This window comes from Neolamprologus brichardi, chromosome 17 (genome assembly GCF_056152115.1).
Source record: "Neolamprologus brichardi isolate AB-2024 chromosome 17, ASM5615211v1, whole genome shotgun sequence".
NCBI lineage: Eukaryota > Metazoa > Chordata > Actinopteri > Cichliformes > Cichlidae > Neolamprologus > Neolamprologus brichardi.
Genome location: NC_142120.1, coordinates 35873655 through 35897872, shown reverse-complemented (window position 1 = coordinate 35897872; position 24218 = coordinate 35873655). Strand labels below are relative to the sequence as shown.

General features: G+C 41.8%; 1 protein-coding gene across 1 annotated transcript; it reads right to left on the bottom strand.

The window, feature by feature from the left end:
• Positions 1 to 20782: 20782 nt before the first annotated feature.
• On the bottom strand, positions 20783 to 23942 carry phlda1 (pleckstrin homology-like domain, family A, member 1). The gene is made up of 2 exons (XM_006805551.3): positions 22976 to 23942; positions 20783 to 21843 (listed from the first exon to the last, which is right to left on the bottom strand). Exon 1 carries the CDS (start codon positions 23465 to 23467, stop codon positions 23015 to 23017), a length of 453 nt encoding a protein of 150 aa, XP_006805614.1. The 5' UTR covers positions 23468 to 23942; the 3' UTR covers positions 20783 to 21843; positions 22976 to 23014.
• Between the last annotated feature and the right edge of the window lie 276 nt (positions 23943 to 24218).

Here is a 24218-nt window from a genome sequence, read left to right as displayed (position 1 = left end):
CAGGTGAACAATAGTCAAACCAGATGTTTCCCCGTTATGTCGATATCAGCTAGTCAAGTACACACCTACACAGCATGTTAACAAACCGTGAAAAAAGCCACACAAAAAATGAATGATTGCTGGTTTCTATACATTAGTATTTACGAAGGGTATGTTGTGACTTACCTTAAAAATTACAGCGGTCCCTCGCTATAACGCGGTTCACCTTTCACGTCGCTGTTTCGCGGATTTTTTAGTGCAAGTTTGCAGGCTTATTTTTTTACGTCACATCGTGTCCTGCGTCCTGATCGCTGCAGACGATCTCCTCCGTCTCTCCTGTACAATACAGAATCGCTGCATCGATCGCTAGCAGTGTGACTCTGAAGTGCAGTGCTGTATGTCCACGATGTCCACGAAAAGTTTTGCACAGTCAAAAAATAAAATTGGCTACTTGATTTCACCCATCGCTGGTTATTTTTAGAACATAACACCCGCGATAAACGAGGGACAGCTGAGAAATATAACATTTGAATCCATTTTCTCTTTTCCCCTGAGGCGTGGGGGAAAAATATCGACAAGTCGATGAACATCATTTACAGATATAATGGGTAAATGCCCGAGACATCTATAGAAATGTAAATCGCCGCTTGATTCATTCATTTGCTTAACTTGTTTTGGACCGTAAACCAGGCGCAAATAGGACACCGGAAACAAAGCTCCCCACAGGAGTTTCTGCACCGGAAGTAGCATATGCTAACGTGCACATAGTCTATTCATCCCAAAGGTGTTCTAACAAGTTGAAGTCAGGCCAGTCAAGTTCTTCCACACCAGACTTGCTCATCCGTGTCTTTATGTGCTTGCTTTGTGCACTGGTGCACAGTCATGATGCAACACGAAGGGGCCATCTCCAAACTGGAAGCATGAGAATGTCCAAAATGTTTTGGTATGCTGAACCACTAAGAGCTTATTTCACTGGAGCTAAGGTGCAGAGCCAGCGCCACACCATAATTCCCCCTCCACTAAATTTTGAACATGGCACAATGACTCATCCATCAACGTTCCAGATTTAGAAGCAGAGAACACATCTAGAGTCCAGTGGTGGTGTGGAATATTTAGCTTAGGGAGGAAATTTAACAGCTGGACCTGCACAGGTGGTACCACACTGGAGTTCACTGAGTTCCTGAGAGCAAACAACTCTTTCACAAATGTTTGTGGAAGCAGTCTGATAACAAGGACATCAAGAGAAACTGAGTGTTAAAAACAATGAACAGTTCACTGTCTCTACTGTTCATGCTGTATTTTTGGTCTTTCATGTTGTTTTCATATTGATCCCATTTCTGTTGAAGTCTGCCTTCACTGCCTTTGTGAAGGGAGTGAAGCCCACTTGTTAACCCAAACAGCATTCAGCCGACACATAGGTCATCCACCTCAAGCGGAGTGCAGTCGGAAACCCATTTTAGCAAACTTGGGAACAAAGAAAATAATCATTCAAACTGACACACATCAAAAACTATTCTTTTACTTAATTTTATTTCTCAGAAGTTGATACTGTTCATCTGGACGTAGTTTCAGTGGGAGAAACATTCATTTTATTTATTTATTCTTTTTATTTATTGCCACTTTATCAAAATACGATAGGGTTCGGTTTAGGATTACCACCTATGAAGACTTAGCCCTCTGAAGAAGTTTAAAAAAGTCATAATTTGACCTGTTACAGCCTCAATTTTCTTCTAAATAAATCTATATAGGTGTATTTAATCTGTAACAGATGTTTACAGATGTAAATGTAACGGTGTAACGCATAATTTACATCATATATAAATGCATATACAGTGGCACTCTTAAAAGATAATCAACAAGCTTATCTGCACTGTTATGAAATGAAGAAGAAATGAATCTGCTTGATGCCAGTGTTCAGTACCAGGATGCTGATAGTGTCGTCTGAATATTAAACACTCTACCAGGCTGGAACAACAATCACCCATATCAGCATTACAGGCCTGATATCAGATGCAACAGCAAACAAAGAGTTGAAGCTGTTTCCACGACGTTCTGTTTGCCTTTGAAAGAACGACTTTTATTGTTCCACATTATCAGATGACAGCCTGGGAGCTTCAACCAGCTCTGAACTCGCAACAACACGTAAACTTTCAAAAAGTACAAAAGCAACTTTTTTCTTGAGCAGTTTTTTATATGACTTAGTTAGTATGGCTTAGTCAACAGGTACTGACACCCACTGAAAATATTATTAGGTTATATATTGTAAGAAGACTCCTGTATAATCTTTATTTATGTGTGCATAAACTCTTGCCATTACTCCAAACCTTTAGTGTGTATTACGTTAGCTGAGGAGGGAAGCCATGGATTTAAAATGTATTAGCCTGGTGTTGCTAGCACCAGGCTAATAAACCTCTTAATTTCCTACTGCTGATTTATGTAGGGATGGGTTATAAGCAACCATTTTTACAAAACGTTTCAGTATTTGGAACAGCCAAACATCAAGAAAACACAAAAACCCCAATGAACGAGATTTAATATAAAAGGTAAAATATTGAATATAGAACTAAAGCAAAGCCATTTCTGGTTGACTTTTAAGGTGGCTTTATTCTTACTTACAGGATCAGTCTTTTAGTATTGGACAGTCACTGCCATCTTCTATGAAGAGGATCTGTGGGGTACCTCAGGGCTCTGTACTCAAAACTCACCTGTTTTCTTACCTGTGGGACATGTTTATGTCATGTAGACCAAGGCAGGTGAACTCAGTCGCAGACTTGGAAGGACAGTTCAGTGCGTTTATTTGAAGAGTGCTATATAAATACAGTTGTATTATTGTTGTTGTTGTCAAAGGAGCTTGCAAAGAAAAGCGTCTGGACTTCTTTAAGTTACTTGAAGACGTTTCACCTCTCATCTGAGAAGCTTCTTCAGTTCTAAGGTCAAATGGTGGAGAGTCCCAGATATAAACCTGGTGGGAGTTTCCCCCCACAGAGGGACAAAAGGACCCCCTGATGATCCTCTAATCGCCTGAACCAAGGTGTGGAACTGGGTGTGGGTCCCAATCAGCCAGAGTTTCGGGTGAGCTCATTGTGAAACCTGGCCCCACCTTATCATGTGATTTCCTGAGGTTAGATGGCCCAGGGTGTGAGTGGGCGTTAAGGCGTCTGGGAAGGGATCTCAAAACTGGATTATAGATGGCAGAGAGTTGGTGTCGTAAACCACCGCCTCTGTTCAAAGATGGTCGCTCACAGTGGACATAGATGCTTCTTTCACTCCTCTTTCAAACCATCTGTCCTCTCTGTCCAAAATGTGAACATTGGCATCCTCGAAAGAGTGACCTTTGACCTTTAGATGCAGATGGACAGCTGAGTCTTGTCCTGTGGAGGTGGCTCTTCTGTGTTGTGCCATGCGCTTGTGAAGTGGCTGTTTGGTCTCTCCGATGTAGAGGTCTGGGCATTCCTCGCTGCACTGTACAGCAAACACCACATTGTTAAGTCTGTGTTTTGGCGTTTTGTCTTTCGGGTGAACCAGTTTTTGTCTGAGTGTGTTGCTGGGTCTGAAGTACACCGGGATGTCATGCTTGGAGAAAACCCTCCTGAGTTTCTCTGATACACCGGCTACATAGGGGATGACAATGTTGTTGCGTCTGTCCTTCTTATCCTCCCTCGCTGGTGTCTGATCTTCTTTTCTGTGCTTCTTTGCTGACTTTAAGAACGCCCAATTAGGATAGCCGCATGTTTTGAGTGCTTCCTTTACATGTGTGTTCCTTCTTTTTCCCTTCAGGCTTAGAGGGAACATGTTCTGCCCGGTGGTGTAGGGTCCTAATTACTCCAAGTTTGTGTTCCAGAGGGTGATGGGAGTCAAAGAGGAGGTACTGGTCCGTGTGTGGGGGCTTCCGGTAAACTTCGATGTTGAGGTTGCCATTCTCTTCAATGTGCACGGCGCAGTCCAGGAAAGGCAAACTCCCACTAGGTTTATATCTGGGACTCTCCACCATTTGACCTTAGAACTGAAGAAGCCTCTCGGATGAAGGTGAAACGTCTTCAAGCAACTTAAAGAAGTCCAGACGCTTTTCTTTGTAAGCTCCTTTGACTACGATGACCTGGATGACTGAGAACCTTCACAGACATATTGTTGTTGTTGTTGTAAGCTGCACCATCAAGGTTGCCAGAGTAATGAGTTCAGAAAGTATTATTGGCAAAAAGGAATATTTGTTTATATAGATGTCAACAGAAGTGAATTCCTGCTTTGTAAGTATAAAAAATCCAAACTCTTCCCTCTTTTCTGGAGCAGCGTCTCCAGTTGGTGGACGGTTAAATTAAAAGTGACTGTAGCTCAAATTTATTGGTAAACAGGACAAGCTGACATTTCAAACAGCAACATAGGATTTGTTGTAAAACATTCCTCCACATTTTACATTCCCACTCAAACAATACAACTCAATGCAATAAGTGCAATTAATAATAAATGACAAAACTCTACCATGTTATAAAGTGCTTTAATAAGACTCTAAGACTTAAAAGATTACATCAACTTCAGTGAGGTACTGTTTGTGTAGCTTATTCTTATTCATATGAAAATATCAGTATTGATTACCATCATATCTTTTTATTAGAGCATCCATAACAAAAGACAACAAACAGTCACTGGAACAAAAGGAAACTTTGTCCTGGGGCTGTTTTCTTTCACCACATTGTTTAGCCTTGAAATATACACAAGGTGGTATCAGAAGCATCCGTCTCATTACACACACACACACACACACACACACACACACACACACACACACACACACACACACACACACACACACACATTACAAGCCTAACTGTGTGCTGTGAAAAGCTACAGTCAGACTACTTGTGTATCAGCTTGGGTGCTGATTCACAGTGTGCGTCACCGCTTATTCACATTCCTGGAGACTGAACAATGTCTGTGTTTATCATGACGATATGTAACACACAGGGGGGCCTCCTGCCAGGAAAAGCAATAAAGATTAGCCGTAATTGGAGAGGATTGAGTGGAAAATGTTGTTGCTTTTTAAGGACAAAAGGTTGGGTAATCATACAGATTTGGCAAATGTCAAGTCGGTTACTGTCGGTACACCCTAAAATTACACATAATCTCCTGTGTCTTGTTCTGTGTTTACATCTTTGAACAACAAAAAACTCACAGTCCCACCAGGAGTCACAAAAAATAAGATGCGATTTAAGCTAACGTTAAAATCTCCACAGATTTAACAAAGCTTTACGGTGACAGCGGAAGAATTTTCCCAGTCATAACACAGATCCAGGTCTGAACCACTTCCAGCTGCCAACTTTACTAACAAACCTTCCAAGCACAGTACAAAAAGAACATTTGCTTTCCAACAAGGTGACATCTCAGGGAGCACAAACAGGCTGTATCGCTCAAAAACGTTTTTGAGTGTGTTAGTGGAGCACCACTGCACGGTAGCAAACACTAATGTTACCTGATAGACTCAAGTAGAAGCAGACTGTTTATCATATTATGATGCAGACCTGGCCAGTGCATGTGCACGCACTTCCTTTACGAAAACGAACTGATAAGGTAGATTATAGACTGATGAAGGTGGACAACTATGGATATCTGTAATCATATTACGTTTCTCAGTCATGCTATATTGTAATGTATTACTGTATTCAATTTGAAAGGTACTTTACTACTTGTCTTGCAAAGTTTCTTCAGTTATCTGCACACCAGGTGGATAAAAATCAACAAATATGTTTTTTTTTCTTCCTGTCGTACCACAGTCAGCTGATTTAAGTTAATGTGCAGATGGAGGAAAATGATGGAGCGGTCACAGCTTTGTGGAGTGGCGATACGGGCACGCTTATTTTTATTGCACAAAAGGGTAAGAATGCGATGGTGAAACTGTGTCCAGGATGTAAAAAACATAAACCTGCTATTACAACTTCAGCTCTTTTCAAGCATCTGTGGAACGCCAGGACTGCCATAATGAATTAATTAAATACACCATTAAATAATTAATTAAATGTGTCAATAATTAATTAAATATGTCAATAATTAATTAAATATGTCAATAATTAATTAAATGTGTCAATAATTAATTAAAATCGGAAATAAATAAATAATTAATTAAATGTGTCAATAATTAATTAAATATGTCAATAATTAATTAAATTTGTCAATAATTAATTAAAATCGGAAATAAATAAATAATTAATTAAATGTGTCAATAATTAATTAAATATGTCAATAATTAATTAAATTTGTCAATAATTAATTAAATATGTCAAAATTAATTAAATGTGTCAATAATTAATTAAAATCGGAAATAAATAAATAATTAATTAAATGTGTCAGTAATTAATTAAATGTGTCAATAATTAATTAAAATCGGAAATAAATAAATAATTAATTAAATGTGTCAATAATTAATTAAATGTGTCAATAATTAATTAATTACATGTGTCGTAAAAAATTATGTAATTAATTATTTCCAATTTTAATTAATTATTGCCACATTTAATTAATTATTTAATGGTGTATTTAATTAATTCATTATGGCAGTCCTGGCGTTCCATAAGCATCTGCATAGATCACATGCTAAGGCAAAGCGAGATGAGAACCCAGAATCATGCAGGTCTGTACATTTTTCTACAGCAGAGTCATTGTGGTGATTTAGTGTCAGCTTTGTGTGAAAATGTGTGAAAAATAACACATTCCCTATTATTAGGATAGGGATTGTGTTGGTGTGGGGGACTGTAGCCTATAGGTTTATATTGCTAACTGCTACTTATGTGACGTTTCAGGTCATTTTGCACTGTAACAAGAAAGTAATGTAACAAGTAGTGTAACAAATTCCTAATTTACTGCACTAGAAAACTAGCAGATAAGGTCTAATACATTACGTTTTTCCTGTAATAACCCAACACTGGTTGTGACCTACTGTTATCTGACTTAGGATTTGTTGTTGTTTGTGAAGTAAAGTTAAGGTAATGTTGCCCAAGCCTTCTACTTTTGAGCCTACTTTAAAAACAACCAAAAAACAAAACTTAGATATGTGCGACATATTTCTGAATGTGCAGACAGTTTTGAAAATTAACAGAAATCTCGCTGCAGCACAGCCAAGCTAGTAGCCCTCGAAAGACAATGGGAAATTAACCGGTGCACCATTATGAGGACAGTCAAAAGTCATTTCAGTTTGATGGTTGGTTGCATTCATTAAAAACGGGGCTAAATCAAATAGAAAATGAGGCTCAGAGGCACACATAAGACGGGCTGATCTGAAAGATGGAGCATGTTGGCTCTGTGCTCACTGCTCTGCTGCAAAGAAGGAGACCTGCTGATGCCAGACTTATCAAATAATATGAATGAGAGTAATCCCAGTTATGGAAGCCTGACGACCACGCTGTCTACACGGACTAGTTGGTATCTAACATCAGTGCTCATCTTAGAGCTTTTTCTTCATAACATAGGAGTGTTGTGGCATTTATTGATGACAGTATAGCATGCAGCATAACGCACACACCTTTAACATCTGTTAAAACTGGCACAGATAACGGTATGAGGGGGGTTAAGCAGATTAAAGTGTCTTTTAATCCCATGGTTGGATGCTCACATCTTGCGCACTTTTCGCGAGTGGGAATTCCTCCCACTGAAGTAAACAGCATCACAGCACTCGCACATTTCCTCCTTAGATCTACCACGAGCCACTATTAGTGTTCCAGGTGAAGATATGAAAGTCACACCAACTGCTGTGTGTTAGAATAAGATTCTATATAACCAATGCATTAAAGTGCATCTCGAGCACTGAGAGGGATTTTAATGAAGGCAGGACATTGAATGGGCCCAGCTTCACCGTCTTCTTTACCTGATCTTATAGTGTTTGAAACAGAAACATGTCTGTTCACTTGTCTCCATTTTTGTTTAGAGCAATTTCATGGTTCTTGCATTTAGGAAATGCATGAACCGCAAAAAGTATTTGATTATTTGATTAACACCTGCTGCCAATATCTATAAAAATAAATCCTGTAGTTGTAATCATGAAAACGTTGCATCTTTAGTTGCCAAACGGGTTCTGGCCGACATATATTCCCCGATTAATTTACCTGCAAAGTGCTTTGGTGTCTCAGTTTACATTATTCAGAAACTGCCATTTGGCTACTGGCAGGAAATAATCCCAGTATAACGACAACATTATCTCATGCAAAAAAGGAAGTGTGCTTTTCACACAAACAAAGGAGGCACGTCATTGGCTGAGACACAGCTGTGCCTGCTGTTGCAGGCCTATCGCTGACCTTGATGGTGCAAGGAAGGTTGAGTCAGCTCAGCTGCTGGACTGCTGTTATCATAGGCACACACGGTATAACCTGTGTGCGTGTGTGTGTGTGTGTGTGTGTGTGTGTGTGTGTTTCCCTGTCAAACAGACTGTTGGTATATATTTGCATTCACGAGTCTAAAGCTTACACCAGCTGCATATTCATTCTGATAAAGGAATGGATACTTTGTGTGTGTGTGTGTGCGTGTGCGTGCGTGTGTGTGTGTGTGTGTGTGTGTGTGTGTGTGTGTGCGTGCGTGCGTGCGTGTGTGTGTGCGTGTGCGTGTGCGTGCGTGTGTGTGTGTGTGCGTGTGCGTGTGCGTGCGTGTGTGTGTGTGTGTGTGTGTGTGTACCCAACCGGCCTCCTGCCTACATTAGAGGACATAAATGTCACATAAATACATTTGATCCCTGTTTTGTAGACCTCGTGTTTTCATTACTGCTCAGCTAAAAGGGAAGAAAAACACTATAATTCTTCATTCCTCTCACCCATGTACGCACAGTACTGGACAAAACACACACAAAGACAATGCAAAAAACATATTTTGAGAGTTTTGCTATACTATTAATAATAAAAGAGCACACTCTATAATATGACACTTGCTGTTCAGCTCTACTTCTATCAGTTCAATTCAGTTCTCCTATATAAGCAGCCATTTGCAATAACAGTCACCTCAAGGTGCTTTAGGTAAACCTGAACAGTCAAAGCCCTGTAAGGAAACTGGGAAACAGTGGGAAGGAAAAACTCTCTTTTAACAGGATAAAACCTGCAACAGAGCCAGGTTCAGGGAAAAGAGAGGGAGTGTCATGAACCCCGAGTTTAAAGTTTTATGGGTTTGTGATTTCTTTTGGGTTTTGTGTGTATCATGTTTTTCTCTTGCTCTCTGTTATTTGTGTCCTTTTCACTATGTTCCTCCAGTCCTCTCCTCTCAGTGTAAGCTGCTTCTAGTTTTATTTTGATCATCTCTGATCTTGTGTGCCTTGTATTGAATTTAACTTGTTTTCCAGTCTAATTACCTTGTGTTTATGTTGTCTGAGTGTCCCCCTGCCCTTTGCCCTTCCTCAGTGCTGTGTGTCTACTTATGACGGTTTTTTTGTTGTTCAAGTTCAAGTTCAAATTTTATTTGCCACATGCAGTGGCAGGTTGCCCTGCAGTGGAATGAACCCGCCCCCCGACCTTACACACACAACACAGACATCACATGGGGATACAAGTCAGAGAATGGTTGCATTACAGAAAAACCACTGAAATATACACTACAATGGGAAAGTACAAGAGGAAAAAAAGAGACCTCTGCTCATGCTGGGCTACAGGAGGACAGCATGAGAACAGGAAACAAAAAAACTCCTCTGCACAGAAAAGCACATAAATGTCCACAATACAACATTATTCAGATCTGCAAACATTTTGGACTTTCTATATTTCAATATGTCAAAAACCTGCCTGTGTGAAAAAAAGCAGCCAACAAAAGAAGAAGAGACAGACGAGACCAAACATGTACCAAGTGATTGTATTTTCTTTATTACTGCAATAGTCCTGAAATGACATGATTTCAAAGTTTTGTAACCCTCTTTTATTTAAACCAGTCTGTGTGACGCAGCATTTACAAAGGATTTAAATATGTGTGGGGAGAAGGTCATCAGGTTAGTTCATTTGATAAATATCACCATGAGACTCTGGTAAGTCAGTGTGTTGGCTCAATTTAGATCACCTACATGTGTCAGTAAAAATATCTCACTGTGTTTCTCGGTTTTTTCACTTCCCCTAACACCCACTCAGTCATGGCCAAGGAGCCGCAAAATAAAGCACCAAAGTGACAAAAGCTGCAGTTCCTCTAGTCACAGCCTCAGCAGCACTTACACGCATATCACAGTTCTGCTCTCTGTGGATAGTTTCCTTCTTCACATTTTGATCGGGTGATTATTTTTGTACTTTTTTCCCCTTAATTGCATAAGGGCCACACTGATTAACCTAATTAAGGAGCCGGTTGGAATCTGCTTTTTCAAATCACTAAACTGAAATACTGATTTTGTAGCCCTCTTAAAAAATAGCTTTGTTGAGACGGATCTGTGCTGAAGCTAAACTGCAGGTTCTGTGATTTCTGGAACTCCCAAAGGTCGGTTGGTCATAAAAAATCTGATCTCATAAAGTTCGGTTTTACAGCCAACACATCTCTGCGTCTGTAAACCCTCACTCGGGATTTTATGGAGTTTTTTAGCAGGAAGAAGGACCAAGGTGACATTTCTACTCTTATCACCAACTTTCTTCTCTAATCACTGAGAAAGGAGAGCTGAGCCAGCTGACCAGCTCTGCCTCTGCTGGGCGGTTTGGCAACAGGTGCTGCTGTGTGTGGGAGGTCAGAGAGGGTTGAAGGGCAGAGACAGGTAGGAAAGCCAAATCTACAGACTCAACACATACACAGAGTAAAGAACCGTTTGAATTACACCAACACCACCCAGGGCTGGAGCAAAAAAACACCATCTTTTCCTATTTAAGGACACCGTATTTACTTTTTTTAGAGGGCATGTCGACCATCTAACAAGGTGCAATGACTGAAAATGCATTTTGGTCCAAATATAAAAGAAACAGGCTTGAAAACAGAGCAGCACGAGTTTGAATAGAAAAAGACCCACAGGTGCATTAAAGGTTACCTGACTGTGTAGAATTTTAGAAATTACATTTGTCTGAGTCGATAAAGAAAATCGACTTCCTTCTGGCTTTAATTATTCAATGTGCCGTGTCATTACTCAATTCTAATCTAAAAGTCATGCTTTTTTTATTGATCGCATGAAAGGCCACTAAACTGTTGCAAAGCAGCGTCACTTTTGGGACACAGAGAAAAGGTGTATTTGAGTAGCAAACATAAAAGCAGAGATAAAGGCACTGTGTTAAATATTCAAAAATAATAATTCCTTTACATCGTCTGGATTTCCAAAACACTTTGATTTTCAAAAGAAATATTTGGCACCGTCACATGCAAGTTACAAAAAAGTGAATCAACAAGAGAATCAAGATGATGACAACAACCCAAAAACACCCGCAAAATTAAAAGATGTACAGTGGGGCAAAAAAGTATTTAGTCAGCCACCGATTGTGCAAGTTCCCCCACTTAAAATGATGACAGAGGTCAGTAATTTGCACCAGAGGTACACTTCAACTGTGAGAGACAGAATGTGAAAAATGTGAAAAATAAGTATTTGGTCACCTCAAACAAGGAAAATCCCTGGCTCTCACAGACCTGTAACGTCTTCTGTAAGAAGCTTTTCTGTCCCCCACTCGTTACCTGTATGAATGGCACCTGTTTGACCTCATCATCTGTATAAAAGACACCTGTCCACAGCCTCAACCAGTCAGACTCCAAACTCCGCCATGGCCAAGACCAAAGAGCTTTCGAAGGACACCAGGAAAAGAATTGTAGACCTGCACCAGACTGGGAAGAGTGAATCTACAATAGGCAAGCAGCTTGGTGTGAAAAAATCAACTGTGGGAGCAATCATCAGAAAATGGAAGACATACAAGACCACTGATAATCTCCCTCGATCTGGGGCTCCACGCAAGATCTCATCCCGTGGGGTCAAAATGATCATGAGAACGGTGAGCAAAGATCCCAGAACCACACGGGGGGACCTGGTGAATGACCTGCAGAGAGCTGGGACCAAAGTAACAAAGGTCACCATCAGTAACACACTACAACGGCAGGGAATCAAATCCCGCAGTGCCAGACGTGTTCCGCTGCTGAAGCCAGTGCATGTCCAGGCCCGTCTGAAGTTTGCCAGAGAGCACATGGATGATACAGCAGAGGATTGGGAGAATGTCATGTGGTCAGATGAAACCAAAGTAGAACTTTTTGGTATAAACTCAACTCGTCGTGTTTGGAGGAAGAAGAATACTGAGTTGCATCCCAAGAACACCATACCTACTGTGAAGCATGGGGGTGGAAACATCATGCTATGGGGCTGTTTTTCTGCCAAGGGGACAGGACGACTGATCCGTGTTAAGGACAGAATGAATGGGGCCAAGTATCGTGAGATTTTGAGCCAAAACCTCCTTCCATCAGTGAGAACTTTGAAGATGAAACGAGGCTGGGTCTTCCAACATGACAATGATCCAAAACACACCGCCCGGGCAACAAAGGAGTGGCTCCGTAAGAAGCATTTGAAAGTCCTGGAGTGGCCTAGCCAGTCTCCAGACCTCAACCCCATAGAAAATCTGTGGCGGGAGTTGAAAGTCCGTGTTGCTCGGCGACAGCCCCAAAACATCACTGCTCTTGAGAAGATCTGCATGGAGGAATGGGCCAAAATACCAGCTACTGTGTGTGCAAACCTGGTAAAGACCTATAGTAAACGTTTGACCTCTGTTATTGCCAACAAAGGTTATGTTACAAAGTATTGAGTTGTATTTTTGTTATTGACCAAATACTTATTTTCCACCCTGATTTACGAATAAATTCTTTACAAATCCTACCATGTGAATTCATGGATTTTTTTTTCACATTCTGTCTCTCACAGTTGAAGTGTACCTCTGGTGCAAATTACTGACCTCTGTCATCATTTTAAGTGGGGGAACTTGCACAATCGGTGGCTGACTAAATACTTTTTTGCCCCACTGTATTTACTCCATGGATGATCTGATATCGTCGTGTTGGTGTTGTTCCCAGATCATCATGAAAATGTTGTTCCAGGTTCAACATTGCAAGTGACCAATCACATTATTGTGACGTTATTCTTTTGCGCACCAACCCATTCGTGCATTTATGAAATTCCAATGTTGCAAGGACAATATCAATTCTGCTTAGCGTTTATTAAAGGGTCAGGGTCAGGGTCCGTTGATCGGCGGACAAAGGCGGTTTCTCGCAGCTTAAGTACAGTTTTTTGTTTTACGCCGGTTTTTCCCGAAGTCGCAAAAGTATGACGTCACAACATTCTGATTGGTCACTTGCAATGTTGATCCTGGAACAACCTTTAGTATGATGATCTGGAACAACACCAACACGAGGATATCAGATCGTGCTTACTCTATTGTTGTCCTAGCCCTTACTTGGCTCGCTCGCCTCAACTTGACTCAGTTTTTAGGGTTTTCCATTAGGTAGTAGTTTTTAGTACTCGGCAGGAGTAGGTACTAGTGGGAAAGGGCTTCAAGTGTTCCTAGTTGAAGTTCAAAGAAAGCCGTACAGTTTAGAACAAGCTTGGCAGAGGTAGGAAAGGAAAGACTTCAAAGACTCTGGAAGGAAAACTAGTGAGAGATGTCTCTAAAGACCCCGGAATAACTGCCAAGACAGTAGTGAGTGACTTTGTAGTGTCACAGAGATGTTCACCAGAACCCTGCACGGGAATGGACTGCGAGGTTGCAGACCAAATAAAAAATCCACTTCTCCAGAAGAGACACCTTCAGGGGAGGCTGAAATATGCCAAGGACAACCTGGAGAGTCCCGTGACATCCTGTGGGGCGGATCATTTTGTTTCTTTCTGCAATATAAAAGTAAAATATAAGCATCTGAAATAAAATCAAGATGTTTGGAAAAGCAGAGCTCAAAGCGTCCTGCTCTGTTGAACAGCACTTTTTTAATGAATTTCCCATTTTACACGAGAAGCAGGCTAATGATTCTGTCCTCATCTGTAACCAGCTCACAGTTCTAGTTCGGAGCAATCGATGAAACACTGAATTGAGATGTAAAAGCAAAATAATAAATATTCATTTTGTTGCCGCACATATTTTTCACAGCCTGAATATCACAACTCAAACTGGCAGCACTGAAAAGGCAAATATTGCAAAGCTGCAGTTTGTCTGAAAACGCTGGACTCAGCTGTTTCTTCTGCTTTGATGAAACTTGCCTTGATAAGTCACATTTTGAAGTTGGGGCATTGAAGAAATATATCTTGGCCATGGTGCATGCTTCAGTTTAGCATCTTTGTGAAGCCTCTGCGTTCTGTCCATGGCTTTGTGACGATGCACAGGTTGACCAGGCTGCTGTTCACTGCTGTAATTATGAGGGACAGAGTACACTGCAACAGCTGAAGTGCTAGTACAGAATATGGGACGTTAAAATGATGCATAGATGCGAAAACTGTTTGTTTGTTTTGGATCAGGCTGTAACCGTGCGACATTTTAACGGGGATCGATTGCTTTTGGAGCCGACCTCAAGTAGCCACTAGAGCAACAGCTATTTCAAACACTTCAATGTTGGCTTCACTTCTCAGCCCCAAAGGTTGCTGCTTATTTCTCTTTTATCCTAACCTAACATTCTCTAACAGGAAAATCTGTGATATAACTCAAGCAAAGAGGCTATAAGGAATATAAAGCTGTAGCTATCTGATAAAAACCAACTGAGCCCCAAACACGTCACAGTGTCTATGAATCACAGAGAAGCCCAGCGATGATTTTATATTCCACGGCACTTTTGCCTGGAGACATGTTTGCTGAAACTCCAGTCTGTGCCCACACACACACATGGAATGAAATGGGCAAACTGACAAGCTGAAATACTTTCTCAAAGAGCCAGCTTGCCTTGCTCATTATAATTATAATTTTTTTCTTTCCATTTGGGTCATTTACATAGAAATTATAAAACACACTACTGAACAGATGGTTCAGTATTCCTGGATTCTTTGTATGGCTTTACCACACTGCACAGCCGGCTAATAGCTAATCACATAAAGCATAATGGTTTAAAAATGCTCAATAGTTCAAATGAAGGTCTAAAATATGGCGGTATTTATTTTGCGACTACAGAATAATGAAACTTCGATTAAACAAACAAAAAAAAAAAAACAGCAACTTGAGTGGAGCACTCGTGGTGTGCAGTCCATCAGACATACAGACAAAAGCTCAAACAAGTTGGCTCTGATTGTAACGTGCAGCATGAACAAAGCGCCGTATAGCAGTCTTACACCTATCTATCTCCCACCCACACAGCAGGGAGAAAATAAAACAGCTACCGTGTGAACAATCTGCACTCCGTTCTCTCCGCTGATGAGCCGTTTCCCCGTCTGACGAAGCCCGTGGAGTCGGGCCGACGCCAGATGTCCCAGAATAATGGGCCTTTCTTTGTGTACCTGTTATCGCTTCGCCACTTTGAATAACGAAGCAATCTGAGCGGCTGCCACACGAGCTGTGATACGACGTTGATGTAGCACAATAAGAGTGGCAGCTGAGGATGATTGTGGCTTTTAGACGGTGGTTAACAACACTTGTGGACCAAATCTTTTTCTATGATCAAGCAAACAAATATCAGAATAAAAACAAACCAGGAAATGTTCAGAGGAAGCGTAAAGCAGTAGAGCATCTGACTCTCAGACTGCTCATGAAGAAAAGCACAATACTGCTTGTGAAATGCTGTCACTTGTAAAAATCGCGCCATATTTCTGCACACTGTATAAACAGTGAGTTAAAGTATGCTGTGTGCGTCAGATAACAGAGGCACATTAGCAAAATCAAAATGTTATATGAAGGCGGGGCATACTGGTTTGCTGGTCCAGCGGCAGGATGTGTGGCTCATAAATATATAATCAGAGGTTGCCTGGTCTGCTGACCTCACCTTTTCATAACTGCTGAGCATAAAGAAAAAAATCCTTAAAAACTAACAATCAAAGGGAAAAATATGCTCTATGTATTAAAGTATGAAGGTGTCAGAGGTGTTTCAGATGCCTGCTGTGCAAAGTCTAACAAGCATGCAAATCCACACTCCTTAATTTGCAGATGAAATGAGATTAGTTGTATCCATGTTGCATATCTTTGTATAGCTGCAGCATATCATTTAGCTGAACACTATAGTAACCCCAAGATGGACAGTTCCAGTCTGGCCTGTTAATCTGTTCAGGAAGTTGAGGCAAAATCGGGGAGCAGTCCCAGCAGGTGACAGGGTGCGCCCTCGTTTCCCCTGGGAAGAGTGGGCTCAAGGAGCTGCAGAAGCCTCGGATGAGCACAGGAAACTCCAACAAGCTGCACAGCATCCTAGGCCATCGCAGGCCAGCTTTTCTGCCCATAGCCAAGAAAACCCAGAAACTAAAACAAAAAAAGAAGAAGAATGAAAAAAGAGTCCTCTGGTGTGAGCCTGTTCATAATCCTTTTTTCATCACCGAGGACCCCGCATTTTTGGACGGGGCACAAGAGGCAGCGGTGGAGGTGAGCTGGCACTTAGGCAACTTTTCATAAGTACTTAAGGTTTTGTCAGGGTACAAAACCCTGTTTACTCTTTCCCTCCTAGGCTCCTAGACTTCTGATTGAAAAGGGAAAATCTCAGTTTTCAAAAATACCCGTGTACGTGTGAATGTAGCCACAGTGACTCAGTGACTTGTAGCAAAAACAGGTTACACAATCGTTCGCGACACAAACTAAACAGGTACTGAGTCAAACTACCTTCAGCTAGGAGCTGCAATTGAAGCCACAACCAATGGGAGTAAAGAAAACCACTGACTGGCATATATTGATTGGCAACCCTCTAAAAGAATCGGAAGAGTGTGTGACAAGTCACTTACTCTTTTCGTGGACAGGAACCAGCGCCACCACTTCCAGTAAGATAATAGCAAACATAGCTAAAGAACATTATGGAGGAAACAAGTTTACTAATAGACGTAAATTCATCTGGTGGTCAGAAACACAGCTCCACAGCTTTTACTCACCTGGAACTGTGTTTCCTTACAGAGTTGGTGACAGGAGCAGACAACCCCCGACTGTCTGCTAAAGTAAAACAGACAATGTAGCAAATTTGTAACAACTTAAAGTGGTCACACCAATTTAGAATACTAAGCTATACTAAGCTAACCTGAACTGTAGCTTAGGTTAAATTAAATCTACTTTCTCAACAAGAGCATAAGCTACTGTACATGAGTGATATGCAGTCTGAGGATCAACGACTGCCCGAGGCACTCTTGTACTGCAGTTCTCACAAAGTCATTTAGCCTCATCATATAATAGTGGATCCAGGGAAGGTTGCTGGTTACCCGGAATATTCTGCAATTTATGGACACATGAATTCACTACTATAAAATCAACAAGGCCTGACAATTTTTATGCACCATTTGAGTGCCAGTATTGTGGCATACATACAAATGGTCTGCTTAAAGATCCAGGGCCAGAGTGTACCTGCTCCAAATGCAATATATAAGACTCAGCTTTGGAAGGGATCTTGTAAAGATCCAACACAAACTAAACGCAACAGATAAGGACACACAGACACACACTAGGTGATGAGTTTATGCTCTTTTTACATGTTTATACTATAGAAGGGAAGGAGATAAAGACTTCTAGGCATGTCTGCCAGCTGAACTTCATCACAGCATCACCTACCAAATTATGAAAGCTGCTATTCACCTGAAACAAGCAGGCTCATTCAAATTTAACATACAAAATCCTGCACTCTTAACCTGTGCAGGTGGTTGGACATGAAACCTTTAAACATATATATATTTGTCTGTGAACTTCAAGTCTGGGAAATAGACCTGAATATCTTAGACTTGCTGGCTTAGTTTCTACCTTTAAATCCTATTAGCTGTTCTTTTTTTAACATATAAAGACTGTCAACGAGTTCATTTAGTGTCTTACTCTCTTCATTCTTAAATTGTTGTGCTGCATTGTTTATTGCATTGCTTATGCAACACCTCAAAACTTGTATTATTCATCCAAAAGGGTCTTATGAAATCGCTCACTGTGGAATTAACTTCCATCAGCACCAAAGATGAGCTTCAAGTTTCAGTACAATGTGCCTGATTTTGTTCTGTTTCCTTTTGTCACAACTGAAATTATTCATTGTTCCCATATTTGTCTGTAGGAAAATACAGAATACAGAGAACTCTGGTGAAGGTATTGAAATGTGACACTGACATACTGATTCAATTTATATCTCTTAATACACAGTCAACTTTTAACTTCTGGACGTGACATATAAAGGATAAGCCAGAATCCAGTCGCCCAAAATAGTTTTGAATCAGCTTCTTGTTTGGAGATATTGAGTGAGCATCTTGATAAATAGGCTGGATACAGAAGAAACCTTTTTTTTTTTAAATTGTCCTTTCCTATGAGAAGCCCGGTGGTGGAACAATGGCAGCGGAGTATCCCGAAGGGACCCCACAAGTTTGGATTAGATGCTCTTCCTAAATCACTCGCAGCCACATGCACCTACATGTGGCACGATGTTCCTCCATCGTGAAAACCAAGTCCCCCACGTCCTGCTCCAGATCAAAGAGAGCCGCTGACGGTGAGGAATGAGTTAGCGGTCATCCTACATGCCAAGACGGAACTACAGAGGCTTCTTAAGTAATGTTTGAAGAGCAGCTGCCGCGGCTAGTTCAGAGGGGCCGGCTGCCATGTTGGACGGTCGCCAACGACAGCAAGAACTGTAATCGTATCCTTGTTGATCCTTTCTCTGCTTTGTAGGACAGTCTGAACACAGAGCTACAAATGAACACAGAAGCTAACCGCTTTTGTTAAAAAGAAAACATTTACCACTGACTGTGATGCACTTATTGTTAGCAGTAAAACTCTGGAATTAAGGTGTTACTGGATGGAAATTAACAATGCGATGTCTTTAACTAGAACGCTCATTCTGGATACTTGTTAAACTTTATTCTTTCCTTCGGCAAACTGAGTATTTTCAAAACTGTATCCATAAGTAGTGCCAAACGCTGAGTTTGTTACCCTTTTCTATCTCTTCTTGTTCAAAGTTGGTGTTCAGAATAACGTGTAAATTACCAAAAACAACAATGAAAGTACAAGTACAGAACCTTTTAACTTAAGTATTTTTGCTGTTCCAAACTTGTCCTGGTACGACCAGTGGGCTAATGTCACAAACTTACTGATAATTACGCAACCATTCTGCCTGTATTGCTGTCGTCACAGCTTGTAGCACTGATCATCAAATAAAAACATATTTAGCGTTCACCTTAGAGCTTCTGCTCTGCTTGATAGGAACATTAAGTAGAACAGGTAATGAAGGACGTGGTTCACACAGAGTAGTCCAGCATTCCTGTGTTGGAGAGAGTGCTGCCTGTCACATGCACCATGTTTAATGAAATTAACTCTGCTTTGAGCAGAGGAGAAGCTGGAGCCACGTGCGCTTTTGACATTACACGCTCAGTTTATCTGAGCGACGACAACTGCCAGTGAAACCCAATTCTCTCTGTGGTTTCTACTTTTAGAGCAGGAAACATGGGGTGAGAGGTTCAGGGGTTGTAAAGCACTGAAAGGCTGGAGACGGACAGAGCAGCAGCTCGTTAAACAGGTCAGGGAAAGACCCTGCAGGGCTCTGACATTCATCTGCCGCTGCAGGAGAAGAAGAAAGCACAGGAGACAACACACTGAGTTTGGTTTTTTGGTTTTTTCTTGCTTTTTTGTTTTTTTTAATGGAATGTATCTTGTATCGAGGTATGAAAATAGATCTCACGTTGAAATAAGAAATTGAACAGTGGCTACAAAGGGCACAGCTATAACTGTGTGTGTCATGATGGCAACAGGAAGGAATGTCAGAGAAGCATCACACCAGTTGCATTAGATAAAGGGCAAAGCTGTGACCCTGTGTGGGAGATGACAACAACACGGAGACATGTGCCGGTCTGCCGGTGAAACGCTGGCAAGTGGGGATAGCAGAGGGGAACTGCCAGCTAACAGGAAACGACACGAGCCACAGTGAGAGAAAATGTTTCCTGACAGATATTCCTCCATCGTGAAAACCAATAAAGGACATTTCTGAGCCCATTACCCAGCACGTCCCTGTAAATGTTGCCATGTACCACACCGTTTCAAAGTATTATCGGTCTGTTTGCTTTCACATGAAAAGTATGTCGTGCCTATTAAAACTTTGTTGTGGTTTTACAGACTTTTCTCAGAGGCAGAGCTGCTACAGAGAGAATCTCAGTGGTCATGATAAATGTCTGTTAGCACAGCGAATGACTTGGATGGCTGGCTAGCTTAAATTCACAAACTCCTATCAAAATACAGCTAACTGGGAAAACAAAACCTATCAGGTCTAAATGCCACAGTATTTTGTTGCACAACTACAATGCTTGTTGATACATAAGTTACTGATATAAGTATCACAGTGAACAACTCAAAATCTGGACCTGCAGCACTTTTTTCAATTTCTCCGTCTTCAGCAGTGATTTGAACAAATGGTAAAATGGTAAATGTATTTGTGTAGCGCTTTACTCGTTTTTACTAGTCGATTCTTTCAGTTACAAAGTTTCTGAAAGAATCAAATTCTGATGACCATTAAGTTTTACACGGGCCAAGTAGGTTTAACGTGACACATGAAACTAATTGCAAGCGGAGAAGGTAACATTGCATTTGGGGAGACTATGAATATGAAAATCCAAAGACCTGGCATTTAAAATAAGTCTTTTTTTTTTTTAATGTATAAATGTCAATAATCTCTGTATGAGTGATGATGTCTGTGCAAAGATTCGTTCAGATCGGCCCGCCCCTGAAGGAGGAGGTAGGGTTCATACTACAATCACTATAGTAATACTGTTAACCCAATCATGCTTATGTAAAGTCACTTAATACGCCAAGTAATAAGGACTTGGATTTCCTATGAACCTGAAATTTCAGAAGTAGGTAAGAAACTTAATATAACTTAAAAGCCACATGAGCTCTGTGCAAAGACTCGCTTGGCCCCTAACAGGACGGTAAAACTCAAAAACAGAAGCTTTACAGTTTCAACATCGGGACTGTCTGCTGTTTCTTTAAGTTTTCCTTCTCTGTGTTTCAGCCATGCCAGAAAGGATTTAACACAACCACTGAACCTGTCTCAGATTGCAGCTCAGATTCTGCACACTGGTGTTGTAACACACACACACACACTTTACTTTGCACTAATAATCTTCTGCTGTTACTAAGCTCTGCTCTGTAACCACTGAAAACCAACTAAGTGTGATGAGCTAGCATCTTCTGTAGTTTTAAGACTCACATGAAGCAAAGATATCAGACAACTTCTGTATCTATGAATGCAGCAAAAAAACAAAAACAAACTGATGATGGATTTACACTGTAAAACACTCCCGTATGCCGCCGCTATACAGATGAAGAGCGGAAAATAATGCTTGTATATACTGAGCAGGTATATCAGCTTATAGACTCCCTACAGATCTTCAGTATTGTGAGTTATAACACTGCACAAGAGAAAAAAATGTTTTGAAATGAGTCTTTGGTTCAGTTGAAAAATAAAACAATGGACAATGACACATTCTACTAATAGTGAACTGGTTTGGCTAACCTACGATATCCATCCTAATACATATGCAAGCTTGTTTCCAATGGCCTTGTAGGCTATGAACCGCAAAGCCACTCCTTCCTCTTCCATTTATCAACAACATTATAGAAAATATATATATACACTTCTAATAAATAAGAGATAAACCCATCGCATGGTAGAACGCGGCTCTTTTTTCTCACATGCTTTTTGTCCATGAGTCTTTTGTGAAACAAGTCTCTGTACTGAAAAAGGGCGAGGCGCAGGTCTGTGGAAACCACTGCATGGAAGAGGGGTTCTCCTGGAGAATGGAGGCTCGGCGGGGAAGCGGCAGGGGGAGATGCACCTCGGGTTCAGATTCATCCACCAGCTGAGTGTCCAGTTAACCTGCAGATGCAATCAGTTAGTCGGGCTGTTGCACGTGTATGCATTATATATATCATTATGCTTTTGCATGGAAAAGAAAGAAAGACACACAAATAGCAAAATATACAAAAAGTCATATTTCTGCTGTCACATCGTCTAACAGTATCAGCATCAGCAAATGCTATAATCCCCAAATAATGTCCTCAGTCTGCTCCTCTAGTGCACTTAAAGACCACAGAACAGCAAAATCCTGATCTATGACATTTACTGTGGGGGAAGGATCGCTTTTGAAATCTATTCTTCTTACAAAACCAGTGAATATGTTTTAATAGCGGTTTGGGTCTAAACTAAAGATGATGCACTCTGACTCTTCAGTAAGAGAGTTTGCGCCATATTTGTAACTGATGCTGATTATTTGTCACCGTGAATTGGGAAAAACAAACATCTGTGTTGATTCGGGCTGGGTTTAAATGTTTGACTGGACCAAAAGCTGCACGTGCTCCGTCCAGCTGCTCCTACAGATCACTTTAAGACGCATTTGTGGGCTTCACGACATGTGCGCGCGCACCTTCACGAATACGCCATCAGCTGCAAAGTCTGCGCATATCTACGCGTAATTTGGCGCGCGATGTTTCACTTTAGCTTTGCTTAAACTTTAGTGCATGAATCTTTACACCAGTTTAAAGTTAGTTTAAGTTTAGATTTAGACAGATGGACTAATATTTTAAACCGCGAGTCTTTCGGTTATTTATGGATAAAGTGAATTACTTAACTGTGATTATGTCAGGGGCATCATTTCATTTCACGGTTATCAGAGCGAAAGGTAAGTTTTGGTGAGAAACCCTTTTATTAAATGTCAAACCTGCCGTCGAAGTCTCTTTTCTTGCAAGCGAATTCACCTCCGGGGGGGGGGGGGGGGGGGGGGGGTACAAGGAGGCCTAAAGCGCGCGGGGGCTCCTAAACTTTTTTTTTTTTTTCACCAAAATAAATCCTGGTTTCGTGGGATTAGTTGGACCGCTGACAGTAAAACACGCGTCCCTGCTCTTGGTTCAAACATCCAGAAGATAAACGCTTTTTAATTTAAAGGGCTCCCCCGGGTGGTCCGCGGACCCGGGGGAGCCCCCTCCACCGCTTTCTCCTGTAGCTGTCTTACCGCAAATCGTGCACCAGTGTCTGCGGGACTCGCCGCAGGTCACGCTACGTTCGGAGAGCTGCGCACGGTCTTCTGTCCGGGCATCTGCACCACGAGCAGCTGCTGCTTCTGCCGGGTGGACTTAACGGCCAGGATCGCCTGCCGGTTCTTGTACTGGACCATCTGCAGCGTGATCTCCGCGTTCCAGCCCTCGTCTTGCGGGCACCTGAAGTCGATCTCCTTCCCCTCCGTCATGACCACCGTGAAGTACACGTATTTACCCTTCCGCTCCACGCAGTCCACCGTCTTCATGTTGGCGAAGTGGAGCTCCTTGACTTTGCCCGCGTCCCCGCCGCCGCCGTGGTGCTGCTGGTGGTCGTGTTGCTTGGGCGGCAGCAGCAGCACGCCGTCCTCGGTCAGGACGCAGTGTTTCTTCTTCCAGAGCTGCAGCAGCCCGTCGCTCCGTTTCTCCAGCAGACCCTCCTTGAACACTTTCCTCCCGTTTTCCAGCATGTTTACCCGGACGCCTCGGTGCTCCTGCCCTTCGTGGCTGCTTCACGGACTGGACGCGTGTTTTACTCCCAAGCAGGTGAAAGGCATGGGATGCTGCTTGTGACTGCGGCTCCAAGAAGCGCTGGCTGTAGTGAGAAGGCTGCCAGCCTGCCTGTCTGCTTGCGGTGTTTGTGTGTTGTGTGTGTGTGAGAGAGAGAGACAAGTGGGTTGGGGGCGGGAGGGGTCTGAAGAGGTGCACCGCCCCCCTGAGTAACATCCAGCCTCCTGGGATGAGCACAAAGCAGAGCACTGATAACGTCAGTATCTTCAGCATCTTCAGGAAGAAGAGACTGAAAGTCTGCCAGTATGTGCAGACGCATCAGAGGTGCTTTAAGTTGCGCAGAGCTGAGATTTCTCCTTCATGCATAAACACTGTAACACCGCCCAGACTGAGACGCAGGCAGATTCTTGTAGTCAGAGTCATTCAGATTCACGGCCCTCCACGTGAATCAGTGACAGTGAGCACCTGCAGTCTGCTTTACATGCATTCAGTTTTCATTTGCATCACCACTGCTACCCTTTACTCTCCATTCAATTGACCTTTTGGTTCCTGTGTGGGGTTTTGTGTGCTCATGTTCAGTTTCTATTACAACCACACTCCCCGGGGGACATGGTTTCAAAGGTTGCACAACTGCGCCATCTGCTGGAACAAGCACGTCATAGGCCACATTCCCAGTGTAGTTTGAAAAGTAATTTCTGGGGCTTGTTTTTG

Excerpts from the sequence above, each read along its gene's own strand:
- phlda1 (XM_006805551.3), bottom strand. The coding sequence starts at position 23,467 with ATGCTGGAAAACGGGAGGAAAGTGTTCAAGGAGGGTCTGCTGGAGAAA.